The sequence below is a fragment of the Siniperca chuatsi genome, linkage group LG19 (assembly GCF_020085105.1).
Source record: "Siniperca chuatsi isolate FFG_IHB_CAS linkage group LG19, ASM2008510v1, whole genome shotgun sequence".
Lineage (NCBI taxonomy): Eukaryota > Metazoa > Chordata > Actinopteri > Centrarchiformes > Sinipercidae > Siniperca > Siniperca chuatsi.
Genome location: NC_058060.1, coordinates 24,179,336 through 24,202,767, shown reverse-complemented (window position 1 = coordinate 24,202,767; position 23,432 = coordinate 24,179,336). Strand labels below are relative to the sequence as shown.

The following is a 23,432-nucleotide window of genomic DNA, read 5'->3' as shown; positions in this document are numbered from 1 at the left end:
ACGACATTTATTTGGCAGCTAGTTTACTTTAAGAGTTCATATCAGCTTGTAAAATATGATGCATTGCTGCGGATTAAACTACAAAACAGTGGATGAATGCATGCAGTAATATAACTTGACTCTCTGACAGAATAATGAGCACTAATCTTTGATACCTGAGGTGCATGCAGCTGATGATCCTCTGCACTTTTACTAATGCAACATGCAGACTGCAGGACTTGTAATGAAGGGTTTTTATGTTGCGGTGTGGCTACTTTTACTTCAGTAAAGGATCTGCATACTTCCTCCGCCACTGCACATCAGTGGCAGGTTGTGTTTCACTGCGCAGTGTGCGCGCTGCAGCCCGGTTGTGTATCTGAGAGTCCTCCTGAGCTCTGAGTGGTGCTGTCTCGCCTCCGTCGCCCTGTGAAAACTGCCTTCCATTGCATTTCTCCACCAGCGGACTAACCAGGGCCCTCGCAGCCGCTACACGGTGGCCCGGAGCCGGGCTGATTCCCACCACGGACCCGGCAGGTGTGACGGCGGTGGTACACCGGAGAACGGCGGGCAACGTCCCCCCTCTGGATGCCGGATTTACGGACTGCTCCGCGGGGAAGGCTCGGGATGTGATGAAATCCTAATCAAAGTGCGACACACACAAGCCCATACATATCATAAACGGGGCCCGCCTCGCAACTTTGCGGTTTCGCCTCTGCTGCGGGGGCTAAAGGCGGATAATCGGAGGTGAGGCTGGTGAAATTATTGTCTGGGGGAGGGTGACGCGCACTTCACAACAGCCCCTGCGCTGTCAGACGAGGAAGTGAGGCTTCATACACGCCCATTTCAGCCTGTCGACCCTGCTAAAAAAGACCAGACCCGTTCATCAGATAACACAGCAACAGACTTTATAAACATGCGTTCACTTTCGGATGGGCGACCCCGGGAATAAGCTGCAGGACGACGCCGATTTCAGGGGGTAGGTGACCGAAGAGCTTTACGCATAACGTGGACATGACAATTTCCCAAAATGTTATTATCGTGAGACTTCTCCACTGTGCAGGCCTGTCTCCATCTTTTTTTTTTTTTTTTTTTTTTTTTTTGATAGTCACATGCATGATCTCTGGCCTAACTGTCACCGACATGCATCGTGACTCACAAGTGTCATCGCCTTCGTCTGCGAGAATAAAGTGACGCCGGCAGCGACAGGGAACAGGCTGCGGGCCAGATGTCAGCATCTGCCCGCTGTGCGTGGACTGGCACCTGCTTGCGTGGCCCCCCTTTTAAACCAGAAACACCCCTTTGATAAGATTGTCGCCCAGATTTGCACCCATGGCAGCCTTACCGTAGGGACGTGAGGGTTTCCCTCATTTTACAGGGGGGGCGCGGGGGGCTCCTGGAGCCACACCAGGACCTCTGGGCTCCAAAACTCCTTTTCTGTTGATTACGACTAGACGAAGTCCATAAACATTGATTCTGAAACAATCGGTCGGTTAATCGATTATGTGATGGACAGATATGATTTGGCAACAATTCTGCTAATTTGCTTTATTTAAAGCAAAAAATTCCCTGGTTCCACTTTGTCAAATGTGAGGATTTGTTTCATCTTTTGTGACAGTAAACTGAATATCACTGGGTTTTGGGTTTTAGGATGTGAACTCGGGCTTTGGGAACTTGCTGTCATTTTATTTAGATTAATAGATAATATAAATATATATCATCAGTTGCAGCCTTAATTGCTACACTATTTGTTATTTAGTGTTGCCAGTTAAAATCCACTATTTACATTTAAGAAGGAATTATTTACAAATCTGACAATAAAACTCTGTATTAATGTTTTCCAGACAATGCAGTGCAATTTGTAACATCACTCTAAACTATGTTTTGAGAACCACACGGATACTACGCCTCCATATAGGAGTATATGAATAGATTATAGTGATACTAGAAGAAAAGAGCTTTGTAGGGGGCCCAGTGGGATTCCTGCCGTCCCCCAGGCCACATGTCGGGCTCACAAAACTCTCCTGTTGATCTCTGCTGTGCAAACTGAGTCAAAACTTACTCTTGTACTAAATTCAGTACTGTTAGTAATCTCATGCAAGACAGGTGCTTTCCCTCTGAGTGAAGTAGGTGCTCTGCTAAAGTGACAATAACTTACAGTCTTATAGATAGAGCGACGTATTGTCCCCAAAGGGAAAATGTGTTTCCACAGACTGTGCATTATGCATGCCTCCACAACATAGGCACATTCTTACAGTAACCAATGGTTATTATCATTATCGGTTAATGCTTTGGTCCATAAACTGTCGGCAAATAGTGAAAAATCACAATTTTCCAAAATCACAATTTAACATCCAATGTGGCGTCTTAAGATTACCTGTTTTGTTCGACCAACAGTCAGAGAATATTACGGTATTTTTGCTTGAAAAATGACGATTAATCAATTATCAAAATAGTTGCCGATTATCGTTTTGTCGATCGACAATTTAATTAACCAGCTAATCGTTTCAGCTCTAGAACTGAGACAACGGCACTCCAAAAACACACATCTCAATATACGGCCTCCGTTTTCTTTTCGTTTAATCAAAATCTGAATACAAAGTTGAAAAGTAGGCAACCCGAACAAAGTTTAAGGCTCCACTTAACAACAGCGTAAACCCAGCGATATGCAGAGTACAAGGTTAGGTAGCCTATCACAGTACAAAACCAAAGCAGAGACAGATAGAATAATATGTGCATGGCAGATCATCTTGGAAGAAAAGGGATTTTTTTAAATGAAAAATCACAATTTAATCCAAATTGTTTCATTGTATTCAGTTGGTGTGAATCGATGTTACAGTTCCATGTATGTTTGCATCCTTTTGCGGTCGTAGTATTGAGATTATGTGTTTTTTCACTTCATAACATTAGAAATCGCGCGTTATGTTTTAGAAGGATACTTTACAAATCTTTGTTACATCACTATAAACTGAGCTTTGAGTACCACAGAGACACTACTGTTTTCTAAAAAACGGTTATTTTCATTGTCAGTCGATCTGTTGATTAGTTTCTCGATTAATCAACTAATCGTTTCGTCTATGAAACGCAATTTCGCAGAGCCGAAAGTGATGTTTTGTCAGATCAAAAGTCCAAAACCCAAAAATATTCAATTTACTCTCATATATGACACAGAAAAGCAAATCAGCACATTTGAGAAGCTAGACTCGAGAGAGAACGTTTGGTATGTTTGCTTCGTTAGTGGCTGAAACGATTAATCGATTATCAAAGACGATTTTCTGTCGATCGAAGTATTGTTTAAAGCTACTAATCGGTGCAGCTTTAAAATAAATTATAGTAATACTAGAAGACAAAAATACACAATCAAACTATAACATTCAGATCACTGTGGAGATAAAAGTAGCCTGCCATCATTATAAACTCAGTAATGAGCACCAGACTCGCACTATAAGTCCCTGTAGGATGATTTGTCAGTTGTCTTTGCGGTGGCGGCTCACATTAACTGCTGCCATGGCTCTAATCCAAAACACACGGCTGAAGTTGATAGTAACGGTGTCATGTGTCAGTCGGTCTGCAGAGGGTTTTCTTGCCAGTGAAGGTACAGTCACCGGCGTGGTCTTAAAATTGAACTTTAACCTCAGTGACGGCTGTGATGAATGGTTCGGATGAAGGGCGACCGTCACATTATCGTGTCCTCAAAACAAACTGGAGGGATTGTTTAACACATTCAATCCATCGCTGTCTATCAAACACACATTCAGAAAACTGGTTTTATGTTGCGTGTGTAGATTTTATCCTTGGGTGTGGACCAACACTCAGACAAAATGTTTGTTTTAGTTCCATCTGTCTGGTTTTGTCTCATCTTTGCTCCTCGTGGATGTGGAAAACCAGTTGTAAGGTAATGTTTGTTAGATTTATGGTCCGGCCTCTAACATGGACATTGTCCTGCCAGGATTTTAGAAAGTCCCCTACCAAAAAAAAGTCTCCAAAATGTTTTAATTATTTGGCTTTTTGATAGTTAACCGCTCAATTATTTTCTTCAAGTTTTACAACCAACTAAACTGCGTGTTTGTCTCTATTTATTCTCGATAATTAGTACCAGATTACATAGATATTTGCAGGAAACTTCCAAGGAAATTATCAGGAAATGACATACCCATTACTGTTTTATTTCCCACCACACAGCTCTTCTCAAGTATGCCGTGCTTTATTCATCAAGGAGGTGAAAACCTTCCACTTAATACTTATGAATAACCCTCAGTTGTACGTCATGCTTTGAAGCTGGTCTGCACTTTGCTGTGGATGCGTTCCAAATGTTAGAGACTGTTTAATTTCCCAACATGGAGGTCTAAGGCCGAGGTATGTTTGAAACATGTCGCCCGACCATATCTTAAGGCAAAAGTGTTTATTTCTTCCTAAGTTAGACGCTCCAAATAGCCACACACTCACAGACGTTCTGTTACAGAGAGGCGATAATCGTTAAAATATGCATAATGGTGCTCACTTTCTGACAGTCTCTCCTCGAAGGTATTCATGGTGTTACAGTCGTACAAAAAGTGATAGAAGTAGTTGAATGAAGAATAAAATACCGAAATTTCTTTTCTGGAGAAATACTGGATGTAAAAATGGCGGTGCTGGCTAGTTGCCAGAAAAAATATGACGATATCACAAATCACAAATTTGTAAGAAATGTGTACAGCATACAACACCCCTCTATCCCTAGACCTTCTTCTTAACATATATGTATAACTTAAACCTGCAATTACTGACTTTTTTGGCCACTTGGGGGCAGCGGAAACAAGTTGTTTGAGTTGATATGTTGAACTTGTTAGCAAAAAGTTGCTTATTTCCACATCCAGCAGTTACGGAGCAACATGATCGTTGATTAGGAGCCGTGTTTGTGTCACCTGATGCGAGGTGAAGATCCTAAGTAGAGAGAAGAGTTGGTTTGAACCGGGTGTCAAGGAAGCCATTTTTGTGAAAAAAGAAAACCCGTCTTTGAACAGAAATGGTGGTCTGAGATTTAATCTGCCCAAAGTCTATCAGAGTGTATTATCACCTTGGTCACGCCAATCACATGCTAATCAGGTACTTAACAGTGATGAGGGAGGTGCAGCCAGAGAACAACAGGCCTGATTACTGATTACTGGACCATCATGGGAACAATTAGGTCAGTTTCAGGTGAAACTAGGCAGGGTAATTTGCAGATACTCAGGTAGACTCCTCCCTGAGGGCGGGGCTTAAGCAACACAGAGTAGCTTAAATTTCTGAGTTCTCAGACCATTTTTTCACAATTGAGAATGACTTCCGGATGGGAGCCGAAACGTCTCGATTCTGAAAACAGCGTCCAGATGACTACGACTGAAACCTTTTCTACGATAGGTCACCTGATGAATGTAAATACAGTCTTCTCTCCGTCAGCTCTGTGTTTGGTCTCCAGCAGCTCCTGAGGGAAATATCTGGCTCTTTAGCTGCTAAACGCTCCACCATGTTCAGCAGCTGCTCTCTGACTGTGTCGGTCAGCTGTTTGCTGCTGAGCAGGTAGCGTTCAGCGGCTTTTTGCAGCTTCTTCTCTGGAAATAACGATATGAGAGCTGAGAGGGAACCAGAACAGTGAAGTTGTGGCCGGACAGATAAACAATGAGCTGAAACTAACTATAAGTCACATGAGTGACCCCTTTCACATCGTCACATTGTTTTCACATCTATCTATCTATCTATCTATCTGTTACAGTGTGCTAAAGTGTTGAAGGATGGACAGGGAGCTGGTTCGACAGAGCCAATCAGAACACGGAGAGGCCACCAATGGAACCAGTCCTCAGACTTCCACCACCACGCCCGAGTCCTCCAACCCTCCAACCCCCACCCCTCCTCGGCTCACCCCCAACCCCATGCTCCTGGACTCCCCTGCACCCACGCTGACGCCCACCACCTCCTCCCCTCCCCCCCCTCTCACCCCTGCCCCCTCCGTCTCTGCAACCCACGGCCCGAAGGTGGCGGCGGCAACAGCTGGCACTCCATCGCCCCACATCCTCGTCCCCGCTCCCCCTAAACTCACCTCCACTGCAACCCCCGCCCTCCGCACGTACTCTCGCCCGATCCTTCCCTCCCCGACGGGCGTCTCCAAAACACCTCCTATTACACAAACCTCCACCTCCTCCTCTCTTCTCCCTCCTTCCTCCTCCTCCTCTTCCACTCCTGTTGTAGCTAGCACCACCTCGCCCCTCCTCTCTTCTTCTTCTTCTTCTTCTGCAACGCACAGCAGCACCACCATGTCAACCAAGACCTCCACCAGCCTGACCAACGGGAACACAAGGCCTGTATCCACGCCGACCTCCACACCAATCACGCCCTTTCACACACCAGCCAGTCCACCTGGCAGACAGGTAACGCATGCACATGCACAAGCTGAAAAAAAAAACTCACCGCTAGAGGAGACACACTGATCTCCACATGATCCAACAACAACACATATCACTTTAAAGGAATAGTTTGACATTTGGGAATCTTTCTGTGCGGTAAATATGAAGCTACAACCACCAGTCGGTTAGCTTAGCTTAGCATAAAGACTGGAAACAGAGGGAAACAGCTAGCCTGGTTTAGTTGAAAGGTAACAAAATCCACCTACCAGTGCTACTTATATCGAGTTTGTTTAATCCGTACAAAAAAACAAAGTGTAAAAATGACACATTGTGGTTTTACAGGACGTTACGTGCTGGACTTTTTCTTTACCGGGTGCAGTGACTTCCTTTCACGCTTCAGTTGTCAAACTATTCCTTTAATTTTATCTCTCTGCTTCATAAACAACAAAACACTGTAAATGGTTTGTTTATAGCAATAATGGAAAAGAGGTCATTATGTAAGGTGTATTATGGCAAATGAAGCTCCATTATATTTGTATTTTCATCAGACATTTCACCTTGAATGTTTCTGGTTGAATTGTCCTCGACTTATTAGTGGGAACATTGTAAAATCCTATGTCATACTGGGAAATGCTACATTACACATAGTTACCTGCTCATTATTTTGTTGTTTTCTTTGTCGTGTCAGGGAAACATTTAGTTCCAGTTTGTGTCGCTATAGTTTTTCTGAGTGAGAGGTTCAGAGCTGCTACAGTGTAAGCACAGGTGTAATGCACTGCTTTAATGGCACGTTACTGAACTTAGACAAGAATGCAATGCAGCTAGAAGACACGCTGCTTTCAGAGTAATGGACACAACATTAAAGACAGTTACAAACTTAGCTAGGTAGCTACATGGACCTTTGTTACAGCAGACTGTTTGGCTTATAGTAGAAAAAAACACAGGTGTAATTGATAACATTAAAAACAGCCGCATTCCATTTAGGTTCCTGGTATTGTTCATGCTGGCTCACTGGCATGGCTTACTGGGACGCTTGATGAAACTGAGCCTAATTTGTTTCACCTGTGCTTTTCCTGCGATGACAAAGTCAAAATGTCTGCCGTGAAAAAGTTCTGTTTTACCACCTTTATTTGAAAGCAACAACTTCTCACCTGTCCTGTGTCGCAATTCCACACTCAAGGGCGTAATTTCCACTGGGGATGGGGCGCCACGTCCCCCTCACTTTTCAAAATCCGATTTTTGTGCCTCTCACTTTTAATATTTCATGTTGATTTTCTTACCAAAGTCTCTGTTACTGTCCGGCCACCAGAGTCCAGACGAGAGAATCTATCTGCGTTGATAGAAATGTTTATCTCGGAGTCGCCTTCAGTTATTACCATGTGCTCTAAACAACAGGAGCAGCAGCAAGTGGTGCTAGGCAGACTGTTTTTGCCCTGTGTTTTGCCTCTAAGGCTACAAAAGGCTGCCCTACCTGCAGACGTTACTTAAGGCTGGAAAAAGGTACTACCAAAGTGTTTTTTTTCGAGCAAAATATTACTTAAAGCTAAAATCCTACACAGATGCTAGAATTGAACATCAGTCAAAGATATGACCGGAAAGCAAAGAGCTCTTTGTAGTAAAGATGCAAATACAACATTATCTATCAGAAAGTATCAGAAACTAAAAATGATTTTAAGTAGGGGTAGTGCATTAACAATACAGAGGTTTAGAGATTTACAATTTTTTTGTTATACTGCCATCATTTCTATCTCTCTCTATTTATATATTTATTAATCTATCTATCTATTGATAAAACCAAACCTACGCCCTAGCTACAGACTAATTCTAACCAGGTTTTAACTACTGTATATTGTCCACACTGTATAGTATTAGTGGGTATTATGGAATTGGGATACAGTGCTGGTCTCAGTGAGTTGTTGAAAAGCATTCTGTGGTATCCTAAATGAGACTCCTCTCTGTAAAATAACCCCTCGCAGATGATGTGTAACATTTATTTTCTCTTTTGCTGTCTGTACACTATCAGTGGCAGAAGCTTTGTGCTGGATTCTTTCCCCGGAGAGAGCGATGGTTAGGGCTCGGTATCGGATATCAATACTGGTATCAAAAACAGTTCAGTACCAAAAACTGGCATCAAATGTCTGGTCAGATTTGTTGTCGTTTTACTTACTATTTGATCACACAGTGCAGGATTTAAATCATCATTTTAGACTGAACATTTTTTTACTTTAGCTTCTTTTGTTGAATGGAAAAAACGTGTAATATTCCTCAAAGCAAAGTATCGTTACAGAAACTAGTATCCAACGATAATGCCTTGTCACTGCGCTCCAAGTTCAGATGATTTTGAGCTTTCAGTGCATGTACAAACAGATTCCTGCTGATCAAGAAGCTTAAACGCATAAAAAGCACCTCAGAGTTTCCAGTCATCTAATTTAAAAATAAGAGGCTTGTGTTCAACATAAATGTAACAGTTCTTCTTATATATAAATTATCTAAATATTATGATGTAATACTGGTGTGAGGTGTGCTGTCTAGGTCAGTGTCTGTCTACATCTGTTACAGTTTCCTCTCTGCTTTCATCTGAGTACGTTTCACCTCCTTAGCCTCAGGTAACGTCTCCGGCTTTGTTGGCTTTTGTGGATAAACGTATAGCTGAACTGCTGGCAAGCCCCCAGCCACATACAGTACGCACACATACATACGTGCACAGATGTAAAGGCTTTGCTACATGTATTTTAACTCTACTTAAAGACAGGGCCATTATGGAAAATAAGAAGTGTCTAGTCTTGGGTTTCAGAGAAACTGAAACTGGTGTTTTCATTGTTTTACAAGATTTTGTTTGTGATTTTAGAAATACTCCACTGAAAAACTCTGTTTTGAGCATCAAATGTTCACTCAAAGTGCGTATTTGATGCTCCAGATGAAGATGTTTTTTTGCAGAGTATTTCAGAGCCAACTTTCAATCCTACAGGGGGTGAGGATTTGATACTCAAAAGAGTGATTATCAGTGAGGTATTCCTTTAAGTTGCACTCGTTTCTAACTTTGAGAACGCACACACAACAAGGCAGACCAGTGTGAGCGTCAATGCAACTCTTCTTCAGTACACCATGCTACTCACCTCTTCGGCTTCCTTGCCTTCATCAGCAACAATAGGAACTCTAGTTAGAGGAGGTCGCCTGTACATTGACTTTGACGTTCGTAAGTATGAAGAGATGGAAGGGATTTAAGTATACTGTTTGAGAAATAAGGTTGAAAGTGCTGCTTTGTGTAAAATAGAGATTCCACCCTTTTATCAATCGATGGATTATGAGGAAAGTTTATATTTGGTAAAGAGCATTTTGAAAAGTTGGTTATACCGTTCGACTGGAAACTGGAAAACCACCTGAGACACCACCCTGATGAAGGTAAGACAGCTGAATACGTCTGGTGAATAAAGCATGGCGAACTGGAGAAGAGTTGTGCGATGTGTTTTAATTTGGTGACGTTACAACTGGACGATATTCAGTATCCAACTTTTTAAAGTTTCTGAATCCAGTTTGCGTCCTGCTAGATTTGTATCCTGCTTGTCATGAAATGTGCTATGTAAATAAAATTGCCCTGCTTTGCCAAGATGTTACGTCAAAGGCGAGGGCAGTATGACATTGCTAAACAGCCTGTGAGCTCTGGAAGCCAAATGAGTTTTGATGACACAGAGCAACTTCTGGTGAAAAGAATGTCAACAATGTACTTCATACCAATGTATTATTAATATGAAGTATATAACATGCAGTTCTTCCCCCAGACAGTTTTGAATTTCTTTAAAACATCATTCAGAACTTTTTCATTGTTAACTCTGTTGGTTTCCACTCTTTGTACACACACACACAAGCACAACACACACTACTGTCTCGCTTTTCTAAGAAATGTAACATGAAGACGTTCTTGCTCTAAAGCTCTTCCCTTCACTCCTCTCCTCCCTTTTGTTCCAGGTATCGCAGGCTCATCCTGTGGGCACACCTGGTCTTGTGCGAGCCAATCAGAGCCCCTCCCCTGTCAGGCAGAGGGTATCCCAGCAGACATTACTCCTAGGGAAAGGTCTCAAAGGGTCTGGCCAAGACCAGGTGCTGCTTAGAGCCCAGATGGTAAACATAGACACACACGCAAACCCACATTTACATAGATTTCTACGTCTTATCTGGTTTGCTGCTAGCAACGTACAGCACAGGGAGCGCAGCAGCAGAAAAGATTACCAGTATTAAAATGAGATGGTGGCAGGGAGTGCAAAGGTCAGAGTGGTGATACGTTCAGGTTATGTAGGAAATAAAAACACTATAAGCTACAAGCTTGAAAATATGTTTCACGTCAGCTTTTTAAGCTCAGGGTTTGAGCAACAGGCCAGAAAAATCTCTGAACATTTTCAGTTAATAACAAGAACAATAAATAAAATGCATAGTCGCTAAAACAAACGTGTAGCATTTCATTGTATATACTTAAATGTACAAAATATGTTAATAGAAAAGTGTAGGCTATTGATCTGTTTTCATTGCCAGCAATGTAAACATACTGTATATATGCAAAACCTCAAAAAGGCCATGAGCCATGTCACAAGTGTCCATTAAGCAAATTGCAAGTCAAAATACACGTCTTTCAAGTCTGAATGCTGATCGTTAAAAGGATAAATGTGGTGATTTTCTATATTTTTATTATTGTCAACAAATCCCACGAAAAGACCAAAACCAACAATGAATGTTTCTGCTAACAGCTGTTGTGTGTGTGTGTGTATTGCAGCCTGATTTATCTTCCTCCTCTGAGCCACAGAGCTCCATTGTTGTCCAGAAACTATTAAAACACATCAGTGAGCCGCACTGCTGCACTGGCTGACATGTTCCTTCATCACCATGAACATTATGTTATATTATATAAATATTAAGTTAAATAATAAAGGCCCATTCTCAATCACTCAGAATAAAAGCCAAAAGGTGCTCTGCAAATTTACAGATAAATATTCAACTTAAAATAAACAATAAATACAATTAAATGTCAATGCGTTTCTTTCATTGTCTGCAAAATTACAATGAGCTTGTAATTAAGGTGTACGAGGACGAACAAACAAAGCAAAACAAAAAAAGGTTGCAGGCGTTTTAATGTGAGGCTGCTGTTGATGTTTGGAGAGAGAGAGAACAACCTGCAGACAGGCGGGTTATTGTCTTGTTTTCATGTGTACCAGATCACACATATATGATGCTGGGAACGCCTGAGAGCACAGTGAATGCGCTATGGGACAATGATGGATATCCGTCTTCCACAAGCAGCCAAAACCTGTCCGTTAAGCCGAGTAGTGTTGAGCCTGATTTGAGTTTTGTTTGCTCGGCTCAGATTGAGTCCTGTCAGACTGTGTTGAGGGCTGAGACGTTGCCTGCATTTCTTTGAGCTCTGTTTGCTGCGTCAAATCTTTCCATCGCTGTTCTGGCGGTCACTATTTTTCTGTCTGCCAGAAAAGCGTGTTGTGTTACTATGACAACTGGCAAAAGTGGTCATGCCATTAGCTGCGGCATAACTGCAAATTAAACACAGGGATTTTGATATTTATTGCTTTTTCGTCTGTTTTGATATGTTTGAGAACTTAGATAAATGTTAATGTCGCCAATTTTCTGAATGTGATGAAACATTATTAAAAACAAAATGAATAAATGAACAATGATATGATTAATCTTGTGGCACCCACTTTGGGAGCCACTGCACTAGAGCACGAAATGTGTATTAATCTGCGACTGAAAAATACACTATTTCCTCCTTTTGTTAAAAACTACAGCGAGCAGCTGTTTTTAGGAAATGACTTCTTTTTTCTTTTTTTTTAATGAAACTATAGGCCTATATTTGTGTTTTTAAGATTTACATCTTCAGTAGGAACCAATGGGCTTCCTGTCTGAGCTGAGAGCCACAGACAGGAAGTCAGAACGTATTGAGAGACGGACTAACATGAGATTTGTTGATAAAAAGAAAAATATAAAAAGCACACCAGCCACACATGCCTCATGTCTTCAGCTCTGGTTCATTATGCTTTAAACATTTTTAAATAAGTTTGACTTTCAGATGATCACGTATAATACTGTAAAAAACAAATGCCAGGAAAAGAAGTCTGAACAATAAAATGCCAAGAATAGAGGTAGAAAATGTTTCTTGTTTTCACAATGACCCGGAAGTGGAGGAAGAGATTAAGAAAGACGAAATTATCCAGTGGAGAGTATGAGTCACTCACACACAAACATGCATATTCATCTTCAGCGCTTGAATATGGTTGCGCTTAAATCCCCGCTCTCCTCTTTTTATTTCCTCCTCTGTCTATATTCTCCTTTTCTTTCCCGTCTCTCCTTTTCTTCCTGCAGCTGATTCTTACGTCTGCTATGCGACCTGCCCTGTCCTCCTCTTCCTCCTCTTCCTCCTCCTCCTCTCCCCCTTCCTCTAACCCCGCCTCCGCTCAGGTGAGCAGCAGACCAAACCTGACTCTTCATGTGTGCATGTATGATGTTTAATCGACTGTTCGCTAAGCCCCGCCCCCCCCCGTCAGGCTTTCCGTTCTCGCACGGCAGATTTTACAGTGATAACACTCGTGCATTTACCATCGAAATTCATAGTTGTTTTTTAAACAATGTGTGCTTGATGTTTGCCAGCTGACAACTGTCGCTGTCAGCTGTAGCTAGTTAGCTAATTAAGCTAACACTAGCACTATGAATTTGTTAAAAACACTGTCCCAAAATGTCAAACCTTTGCTTTAAAAAGTCAGCCGGAGAAATACGCTTATTTGCTTTCTGGAGGAGAGTTAGATGAGAAGATTGATATCACTCTCATATCTGTCCGTTGACTGTGAAGCTACAGCTTGCAGACATTTAGCATAGCTTAGCACAAAGATTGGAAACAGGGGGAAACACCTAGCCTGGCTCTGTCAAATGGTGACAAAATCCGCCTCCTTGGCCCTGAGCAGCACCTTCCTGAAATCTCCGCCGGCCCCTGGTCAAGAAATAGTCGTAACCCTCTGTAAAGCCGCTAATTGTTGTTTTTACTGTTTGTATTTTGCACGGATTAAACAAGTAAAATATAAAACGTGTTGAATGAAATATTAGTGAGCTTGAGAGGTGCTGGCAGGCAGATTTTATTACCATTTGACAGAGCCAGGCTAGCTGTTTCCCCCCTGCCTCCAGTTTTTTTGTGCTAACTAGTGTAAACGTTTCCATTCAGTGCAGTGATTCTGAGTAGAGAGAAGAGTTGGTTTGAAAGAGGAGTCAAGGAAGCCATTTTTGTGAAAAAAGAAAACCCCTCTTTGAACAGAAATGGTGGTCTGAGATTTAATCTGCCCAAAGTCTATCAGAGTGTATTATCACCTTGGTCACGCCTATCACATGCTAATCAGGTACTTAACAGTGATGAAGTAGATGCAGCCAGAGAACAATAGGCCTGATTACTGATCACTGGGCCATCTTAAAACTATTAGGTCAGTTTCAGGTGAAACTAGCTATTAACAGATACTCAGGCAGATTCCTTCCTGAGGGCAGGGTTTATGTAACTCAGAGTAGCTTAAATTTCCAGTTCCCGTCCCATTTTTTCACAATTGAGAATGACTTCTGGATGGGAGCCGAAACGTCTTGATTCTGAAAACAGTGTCCAGATGACTACGACTGAAACCTTTTCTACGATAGACCACTCCTGGACGAATGAGGGACTACACCGTCTAATGTAAACTTTGCCAAATCCAATAAAGACTAAAACAGAGCCGTTAACATTAAACTGTCCGTAAACTCTGATAGCGTCCAGGACAGTACTACTCAGTGGATGTGCTTTTTCAACATAACCTGTAACCCCTAAAAACTTTACTTAATGATATGCTAACTCTTGGCCTTAGAAGTGATTGCAGCTTACGTTAGAGCACAGCGTTAAATCCGGTCCGTACTCTGTTGCTCAACAAGACAAGACAAACTCCTCCAAACTCTTTATAAATGGATCTCTCTTACTACAGCTACATGTTCACCGCTTCAACATGTAGAGAAATCCAAAGCTCGACAAACCTGCCGTGCCTAGTTACGGTTGCTAGGCTATTATTGGACAATCACTGTCTGGGGGAGGGGTCTAGCGAACGGTCGGTTCTTGAACACCTTGAATCAAAGCAGAAAAGCCTGAAAGTAAAAAGGCGTGTTTGAGATCTAACTGAACATCTTTCTTCTTTCCAGCTCCAGAGTCTCACCCTGAGGCCTCCTCCCCCCGGGGCCCTCACCATCCCCCCCTCCCTCCGCCTTAAGCCCCCCTCCTCAGCCCCGCCTCTCCTCTCTCGCCCTCACGCACCCCTCTTCCCCCCCCTCAGGCCGCGACCGCAGCCCAACACCACGGCAACGGAGAGCCCGACCACGCCCAACCGCCACCTCTCCGTCCCACCTCCAAGTAGGTCCCGGAAGGATAACTAACACTGGGCGTGATATCAGTGTGGGCATCTGAGGAACAACCGGTTTCATTTAGGTTTTATATTTTATATTTTACTCAACACGAGTAAACTGCTGAAATCTAAACATGGGCAGGGAAGGTTGTAGGTTTGGTTTCAGAAGCTGGGGGGGGACACAAAAAATGAAAACTGCATTTACATAAATATAGCAACTAACACTTTGATTAATTTGTTAATCGCGCTTTCCATAATACATTTAATCCAACAAAATAATTAGAAATGCTATATAAATTACTGTATTATTGATGCGCTTACCATACTAACAGTCAAGTTTGTTTCATTAATTAATAGATAATGTTAACTAAAATTAGCTTTACTGCCTTATCAGTGATTTATGTTCAATTCTAGCATCTTTTTTGTAAATCAAAATATAGTAAAGTTTAAATAATAATTATTATTATTATTATTGCACCCCAAAAATATGCCGACCAGGCTGCGTATGGCCCCACTGAACTCAGCGTAGGTCAGCCTGTACATATACTGAGAGGCGAAACAAAAAAGCTCCTCTCTTCTCTCCTCTGAATTAAAGTGTGTGGACAGTCAGAAGACACTGTTTAGTGTCAGACAAAGTGAAACCAGGAGCCAGTTATTAAGGTAGATAATTCTATGGTTCCTACAAACATACATGAACTTCAGTTTTATTGAAGCAGAAAATGCTAATGAAATGGATGTGAGAAGCTACAGGCACACATTTTGCCGGTGATGTCTTGCTCAGGTAACCTGATCCAGTTCTCTATAAGTACAGTTATTCACCTGGGGATTCGTGTTGTGCAGCGAACTGAGTGATAATTGGTTTGTCAGGTTGTGAAGCAATTATCCGTAATCTAATTTTGAATCACAAAAACAAGGAGAAAAAAACATTTGATCAGCACCAGGGCTGCAAGTAATGTTTGGTGTCATTTTCAATTATTTTTGGATTAATCAATTAACTTTTACATTTATAAAAAGACAAATAAATATTGGAAAAATATCATCACAAGTTCTAAGAGTCCAATGTGACGTCTTCAAACGGCTTATTTTGTCTGGCCAACAATCCAAAACCCAAAGATATTCTTTTGTATTTTTGCAAGTATTTATTGGGGCATTTTATGTAACACATGAAAAAGGTAGAGAGCGGGGGAAATGAAGGGAGTGAGAGAGAGGTGGGATGACAGTCAACAAAAGTCTCAAACCAGGATAGCTCACACATGGTCAGTGTCTTCAACCCTCAGGCCAGTGGTTCCCAACCTGGGGGTCGCAATATAAATCTAAAGGGGTTGCTAGATGATTAAGAGAATAAAAAAAAAAAGTAGCTTATTTTTAGACTTTTTTCTCATTGTTGCTTTATTTCTAGTAAAATAACTGGACAAGTTTCCCTCTTCAGGCTCTGAGAAATTAAAATGATACAATCGTAGCAGGAGAAATCACTTTTTATTTGTTGACATATGCAACCTGTGACAAGGAGTCCCACGTAAATGTAGCTGTGTTTTAAGGCCGAGACAGGACTTCAGCTCTAGACCACCTCAGCAATATTCACTGTACAATGATGGAAGAGAGAGAAAAGCAGCTGGAGAACTTAAAACCAGGAAATATTCTGCTAAAAGACAAAAAGTAAACTGGTGATCAAACTTGTTGCAGATCGAGCGATTCCTTCTGAACATTTTGTCAGCGAGGGCCGTTTCTAACAGTTTCTAACAGTGCTCTTGTTTCCTCAGTCATAAACTGTAAAATAACCGCTTTAACATTTGTGCAAGCTGAGCTTATGTGGCCCCTTTTTCTCTCTCTGAAAGGTCAGGTGGGGGTTAACGCTCAGAGCTGGGGGGTAATTATTCAGTTTTTTGGGTTACTAGTTGCTCTGGTTTTACTTTTCCTCATAAAGACAAACAAGCATGAAGCAACAGGCATGAAAAGAACATTAAGAGAATTGAAGAAGCTTACTGCCAACTCCCTGAATCAGAGTTTCTCCACGGGAGCCGTCAGTGAAGCCCCAGGTGTTTTCGTGTTGGTCTCAGAGCAGATCACACGGGAGCACCTGGGGACCCACCTGGTGGTCCATCTTTACAAACAGATGAGCGCCGTTCAAATCCTCAGAACTTCATTTTTACATTTAGTCTAGAGTTGAAACAATGAATCTGTTAAACAACAGAACATTAATCTGCAATTAATTGTTTAATTTATTCATCATTTAAAAATGTCAAAACATTTTTTTGGTTCTTTTCTCTGTTTTATATCATTGGAAATTTAATATTCTTGGGTTTTGGACTGACAAGACATTTAAAAACATCACCTTGTGCTCTGGGAAACTGTGTATTGTATAGACTAAACAATCAATAGATAATAAAAGAAAATTATAATGAAAATTAGCGTTAGCTGCAGTCAAGATCTAAATTTGGACCAAATATCCAGTACTGAATTTTAATATGTTGACAATAACAAAAATACAGAATATTACCAGCCTTATACTTTAAATACCTGGCATCTTGGGTTTCAGTATCAAGTATAGTAATTAGAGTCAAACTACTATGTCAGTATGGTTGACAGTATTGGTCAGTTTTGGCTTATTACAGATCTATCGGTATCAGCACATATGTCTGCCTATAAGTAACAATAAATGTCAGAAGATATGTGTGAGTATCTCCGTTACATAGTTTGTCCAACAACAAGTTTATTTAGTTTATCCCGCTCAGTACATATCTTGGTCACAATTGTTAAAATAATGTCAGGGATCCGGTTCAGAAATGTTTATGTTAAAAAAACGAATGCCAACAGATCAGATTATTAAACTCAATATGAGCCTCAAAACAAACATTTGGGGTTAAGTACCTTGTCCAACAGCGCCTCAGCAGGAGGACACATCACCTCATTCATCCTAAAATCATTGGTTTCTGGTCCTAAACGTGAAGGCCACCTGCTGCTCGAATTCTGCGTTTCTTCGCTTTTTAATGTTTTCTCCTTCATCCTCTCCCTCTCTCTCCCTCTCTTCTCGCAGCTCTTTACTCTCCAGTTCGAGCCGTCCCGCTGAGACCCAGACTTCACTCTCCAAACGGTCACAGGGCGGCGGCGCCAAGGCAAACCTCAACCCTCCAACCAATCGCTGCTGCCCCCGCCAGTCACGCCTCTCCCATCAGCAGGCCGCTGGCTGGACTAAAGAGCTGTCCGTTAACTCAAACTATGCTCGGGCCCAGCCAATCACAGCACAGCTCATTACCCGTGACCAACCCCATGTCTGTTTCTTCCCACTTCGAGCGCTCGCCTTCTGCAGCGAGGCAGCTGCAAATCATCGCCCTCTCTTCGGGCCGCCAGCCGCAATCTGGTATGTACACCCACACTGTGCAGTCAGCGCCTCCAGCTGTAGAGTCGCCTGAGCTGTCCAGCCAATCAAAGAGGACTTTGAGCGGTGAGGACGTGCTTCCTCTTCCTCTAAACCCCACATTGCCAAAAACCACCTCTCCTATGCCCTCGCCTCCATCTCTCCTGAGTCCAGCATCCCCTCCGAGTCAGGCTGGTCCTCAAACACAAACTCTGACACAGAAAGGAGAGGTGAAGGAGAGCGAAGAGCAGCGAGAGAGAGGACGAGGGGTAAGACAAGGAGTCAGAGCTGAGGAGAGTGTTAGTAAAGACCTAAAGGTGGAGAAAGATGACCAAAGAGAGAAAGTGAAGGAGGAGAAACGGAGGCTATCAGCTGAGAAGGAAGTAAGCCTCGTCAGTCAGAAGGAACAGGAAGTTGAAACAGGCAGAGAGGAAGAACAAATGGAAGTGACAGAGGAAGGCCAGAGTGACAGAGAGAAGGCAGAAAGAGGAGGCGAGGAGAAAAAGATGGAAGAGGAAGGCGAGACCGCTATGGACCAGTCTGAGAACCTGACCAGTCAGATTCTCCATCAGTGCCAGAACACAGATCCTATCCTCACACCTGATACCGTTAAAGACTCCAGCACGGAACCGGAACCCATCCTGGGTCTCATTTCAGCTCCAGTTCCAGTCCAAACCCCAGCTTCTGTCCCAGTAACAGTACCAGTACCAGCTCCAGTCCCAGCTCCAGTCCCAGAGGTCACTGTCCAACCTCAGAGGCTACCGGAGTCTCATCGGGACCTCCAGCCGGTCAGCCAGGAGGACTTCTGTGAGAACATGTCAACACAGTCTGACAACCAGTCAGGTACCGTCAAGCACACATCTGTAGACCCGACTCAAAGTGCATGTTTCACCCACATAAACACGAATCATTCATATTTACAGGATTGCTGATTACTTGTAAAGCGTACCATTAGCTTTCATTTTGTCTTCCTACCTCCCAGGCAGCCATTGACCTTGAAACGTTTTGACAAAATTACTTTACGTTGTTACGTGGTTGCAAGCCGGCCCCATATAGAAAATGATGTTGCAGCATCCCCTCTCCGTCAGTCACCGAGGGAAAGAAAGAGGGACTTTGGGAGAAGGCAGGTCATATTTGTGGTAAAGCTGTCTGGTTGCTTTACGGTGCAAAGCGAGATTATTTTTACAGCACAAACCCCTCCCCCCCCAAAAAAGGGCTTTGCTCTCCTGCAAAAGTTTCTCCCAGTGGAGACATCCTCTTTGCAACAAAAAGCAATGTGGTTAAGCAAATAGTTAATATGAAATGTGGACCAAAGTTCAAAAATGTCCCTGGAGTAGGATAGAGGAAGAAAATCGAGCCTTTTCAAAACTGCTGCAGTACCATATATTTAGTTTTTAAATAAAGATTTTATTATGTTTTTATAGAGTACTGTAAAACACAGAAACTGGCACATCATATGTTCTCCTTTCTCTGCTTATTGAGACAATAGTACGTGGCCAAATGTATGTGGACAGTATGTGGGAAGACCTTCCACCAGATGTTTCTCCCATTCAGACACCAGAGCATCAGTGAGGTCCAACGCCGATGTTCGGCTCACAGTCGGTGCTCCACCTCATCCCAAAGCCGTTGGATGGGGTTGAGGTCAGGGCTCTGTGTAAACCAGTCAAGTTCGTCCACACCAAACTGGGAAAGCCATTTCTGTATGGAACCGTTTTGTGCACAGGGGCGTCGTCATGTTGAAACAGGAAAGAGAAAAACACAAACTGTTGCCTCAAATGTGGAAGAACGCCGCTGTCTAACATATCGTTGTATGCTGTTGCATTAAGATTTCTCTTCTTTGGAAGTAAGGACCTTAAACTGTGAAGAACAGCTCCTGTGTTTATCTGACAAAACTTATTGATCTATTTGTAGTAACTCTCACACTCTCTTTGCTCCTCCCAGCGTTGTCCAGCCTCTCCTCTCAGTCTCCCCCCTCCTCGCCCTTCATCACCCCCTCGGCAGAAAACCCTCCTCCCCTCCTCCCGGCTCACCCAAACGACCTCAGCCTATCGCAGCACGAGCCGGAAAAAGTCGACAAAGCGGTCGGCGAGTCGCAGCACCTGGCCGGGACCGAAACCGAGACGGAGCCACTCGGCCAATCGGAAGACGAGTCAGAGAGCTTCGGCCAATCGCTGAGCAGCCCCTGGGAGCAGAGGGCGTGGCCTGACGGACGACAGGTTCTGACTCACCTGGTGGAGGGATTTGTCATCCAGGAGGGGCTCCAACCATTTCCTGTACGGGCACACACACACACACACACACACACACACACACAGAGGACATACAGTATTTGTTTCACATCACGTTTTTAACAGTTCAAAGTCAGAATTAGCAACTTAATGTTATATCGGAAATATATATAATGCTGAAAACCATCATGTGTCGCGAACAGATGCATAGTCAGTTAATTTAGTTATTTTATCAGCTGTAGTGAACATCAATATCTTTATGTATTTAGTCTGTATTTTTGCCAGACCTGCGTTAATAATTAAAGCACGGGACACCTGTCTGTGTAGATAAATGCTACAGAAATTCAGTATTTATCCAAAGTGGCAATTTAGTCATTCAAGGCCAAAATAAAATTACAAAACATCTCTGTTAGTGTGAAGTAGGTCTTTTTTTTTTTTTTTTTTTTTTTTTTTTTAAGGTTTGAAGCTCCTGCAACGGCAAACTCAAGATGAAGATCAAAATTAAATGATGAAATTGTGAAACATCAAGCTACATTTGCAATAATCAGACCATTTTCACTCATCCAATACAGAAAAAAAAAACATGCTGCATCTCTGACTTTGCATTGTTCTAGATGGATTTCACACCTGCTAGAGTCTGGGTGACCTGCTGACGTCGCTTGTAGTGGTTACTATTTTCTTAATATGCAAAAGTAACTTATTCCAGTTCCTGGCACCGCTTACAGTAGTAGTGATAGTGGTGGTTAAAACTAAGGTGTCAAAACTGCTCAGCCTGCTGTTAAAACTGTCATCAGCTATAGTTTACATGAGTAGTTTGGAGCTACATACATCATACAAACATAAATCTAACTTCAGCAGCATGAAGGCACTGATGTAATGGGTTGTCATGGATCAGTAGTTTGGGTTAAGCTTCATGAAGCTGCTGTACTCTTTAACATCTTTCTCAAAAGAAAAAGTGATGATCATTTTAATATTATGATGCAGCCAGTCAACACCACAGTGTCACAGCCACAGATTGTTTTTAAGTACCTTTTCATCGTGCAGGTGAACCGCTCGTCCCTGCTGGTTCCAGAGCAGGTGGCGAAACCACAGGAAGTGAACGGGACCAATGGGAAAGCAGCGTTGCCTGTGACGGACACATTGAAACAAGCTGAGCACTCCACTGATTCAGACGTGGAGGAGGGAGGAGACACAGGCGACGCCGGGAACAGTAAGAGTCTTATGAGCTAGTTGATTTATAAACTGCACAACCTTTTATATATATATATATATATATATATATGTGTGTATATGTGTGTACACACACACACACACACACAGTATATATACAGTATGTATACGTAGAACCTACTCATATTTTAAGGTTTTTCAGCTGATAAACCACCAGGTCTGTGAGAGGATGGCAAGTGTTGCCTTTTCACATACACATACCCTCAGTAGACCACGCTCATTTAACTCAGAGTGACATTTGTCATTTTCAGTAAAGAACCGTCATACTGTATCATTATCAAATCATCAGCAATGCATCATCAAAGAAAAGTCAAAAGAAAAAAGCATGGCATTTCAAAAATGGAGTGTGTTCCTAGTTCCTAGTGATCAGTGAGGGCCAATGTGACCGTTAGTGGAACGTTTTATCAGCCCTCCTTTGCGGACGCCAAAACGGATTTAAAAAACATGTGGAAGCGTCCTTTAATGCACTGTCTCTACGTGGACTTGCATTACTACAGCAACAACACAGTAACTGACAAGGCGACATAACTAACAAGTGTTTTTATACTAAATTAATCAAACATTTTTTTCATTAAGCAACTAATTTTTTTGTTGAAAAACTGTCAGAAAGTCTTTAAAGACTCACTTAACTTAACTAGTACTTTCTCCTGTGTGCACTGACGTAAAGGCGAGCTGCTGTAACAAAGAGTTTCTCTTCGGGGATCAATAAAGTATTTCTGAACATCCCCTGAAAATCTTGTTTTTGCTGACCTCAGTGGTTAAACTTCTCACCTTGCTGCTGTGATGTACAGGTGCACTCCTGAACCTCGTGACATCACTTCCGGGTGTAGTTACAGGAGCACATTTCTGACCATCAGTGATGATATTCTTTTTAAAGTTAATCTTTAAAAATGCACATCTCAGTTTACCAGAGCCCAAGTTAACAGATTTAAAGTGACGATTTAGGAAAGCAGCAATGCTTCACATTTGAGAAGCTGGATCCAGCATTCTTGCATCTGTCTTAATTAATTAATTAAATAAATTAAATTAAATAATTACTCCATTATCAAAATTGTTGGCAATTAATTTCTGTGGCTCGACTACTGAATGATCAACTAATCGATTTGGCGTAGTTCGTTGTGATCTTAAACTGGATTGTTTCAAAAAACTCAGGTTGCAGGTTGATTTTCATAACATACTGAAAATACATACTTTATTGCCTTTCTTTGTCTCATGTGACAGCAAACTGGTATTTCTCAGGTTTTGGACAAAACAAGCAATCTGAAGACATTAACTTGAGTTAAGATAAGTGTGACAGGCAGTTTTCACTATTTTCTGACATTTTATAGACCAAACAATGAATTGAGAGCGTAATCAGCAGGTTAATCGATAATGTAATTAATTGTTAGTTGCAGCCCTGGTCTTCTCAATAAGGAACAACTGGACACATTTCTCTGTTGCATCCAGTAGCAATAAGTCAAAAACAACGGGCTGGAAATAGTCTGGTCTCGCTGGTTGATCCTCTTTCTATTAAATAAATAATGACCTGGGGGACCAACAATCGTAAACATAGTCGTCTCTGTTGCAGCGCCACTTATTTTTAGAAGAAGAGTAACGCCTTGTGTGCAGCTTTAACCGCTGTCAAATAAAACACAGTAGACCATGAATGTGTTTGTCTCACACGTACAGGGTCGGCCCACAGGGACAGGACAGTGCTGCACTGCCAGTTCTGTGGGAAGAGAGGCCACGCGCACAACTTCATGCGGTCCAAGCGCTTCTGCTCCACTTCCTGTGCACGAGGGTGAGGCCTGATTTCATTGGCTCAAAAACAAAAGCAGCTTGCAGCGTGACCTTAAGACACTGTTGCTGAAATGCATGTGTTTTTAGGGGTGTTGCTGTCACAGCA

At 42.3% G+C, this 23,432-nt stretch overlaps 1 protein-coding gene and 1 long non-coding RNA gene across 4 annotated transcripts in view; one reads left to right on the top strand and one right to left on the bottom strand.

Moving 5' to 3' along the window:
* The first annotated feature begins 161 nt into the window (after nt 1–161).
* The window catches only part of LOC122866427 (polyhomeotic-like protein 3), a 28,740-nt gene continuing 5,469 nt past the window's right edge, over nt 162–23,432 (top strand). The window contains exons 1-9 of one of the 3 annotated variants that reach the window (XM_044176069.1): nt 162–723; nt 5,708–6,359; nt 10,302–10,454; nt 12,699–12,794; nt 14,535–14,742; nt 17,769–18,932; nt 20,031–20,362; nt 21,362–21,527; nt 23,216–23,327. In XM_044176069.1, the coding sequence (XP_044032004.1) occupies nt 5,727–6,359; nt 10,302–10,454; nt 12,699–12,794; nt 14,535–14,742; nt 17,769–18,932; nt 20,031–20,362; nt 21,362–21,527; nt 23,216–23,327 (2,864 nt within the window). In that variant the 5' untranslated portion in view covers nt 162–723; nt 5,708–5,726. Of the gene's footprint in view, nt 956–5,707; nt 6,360–10,301; nt 10,455–12,698; nt 12,795–14,534; nt 14,743–17,768; nt 18,933–20,030; nt 20,363–21,361; nt 21,528–23,215; nt 23,328–23,432 lie in introns of all 3 variants that reach the window. The other 2 variants (XM_044176068.1, XM_044176070.1) reach the window with 2 other exon arrangements.
* Nucleotides 19,254–20,047, bottom strand: LOC122866430. Its single transcript, XR_006375703.1, has 2 exons — nt 20,011–20,047; nt 19,254–19,787 (listed from the first exon to the last, which is right to left on the bottom strand). It is a non-coding gene; the product is annotated as an uncharacterized LOC122866430 (long non-coding RNA).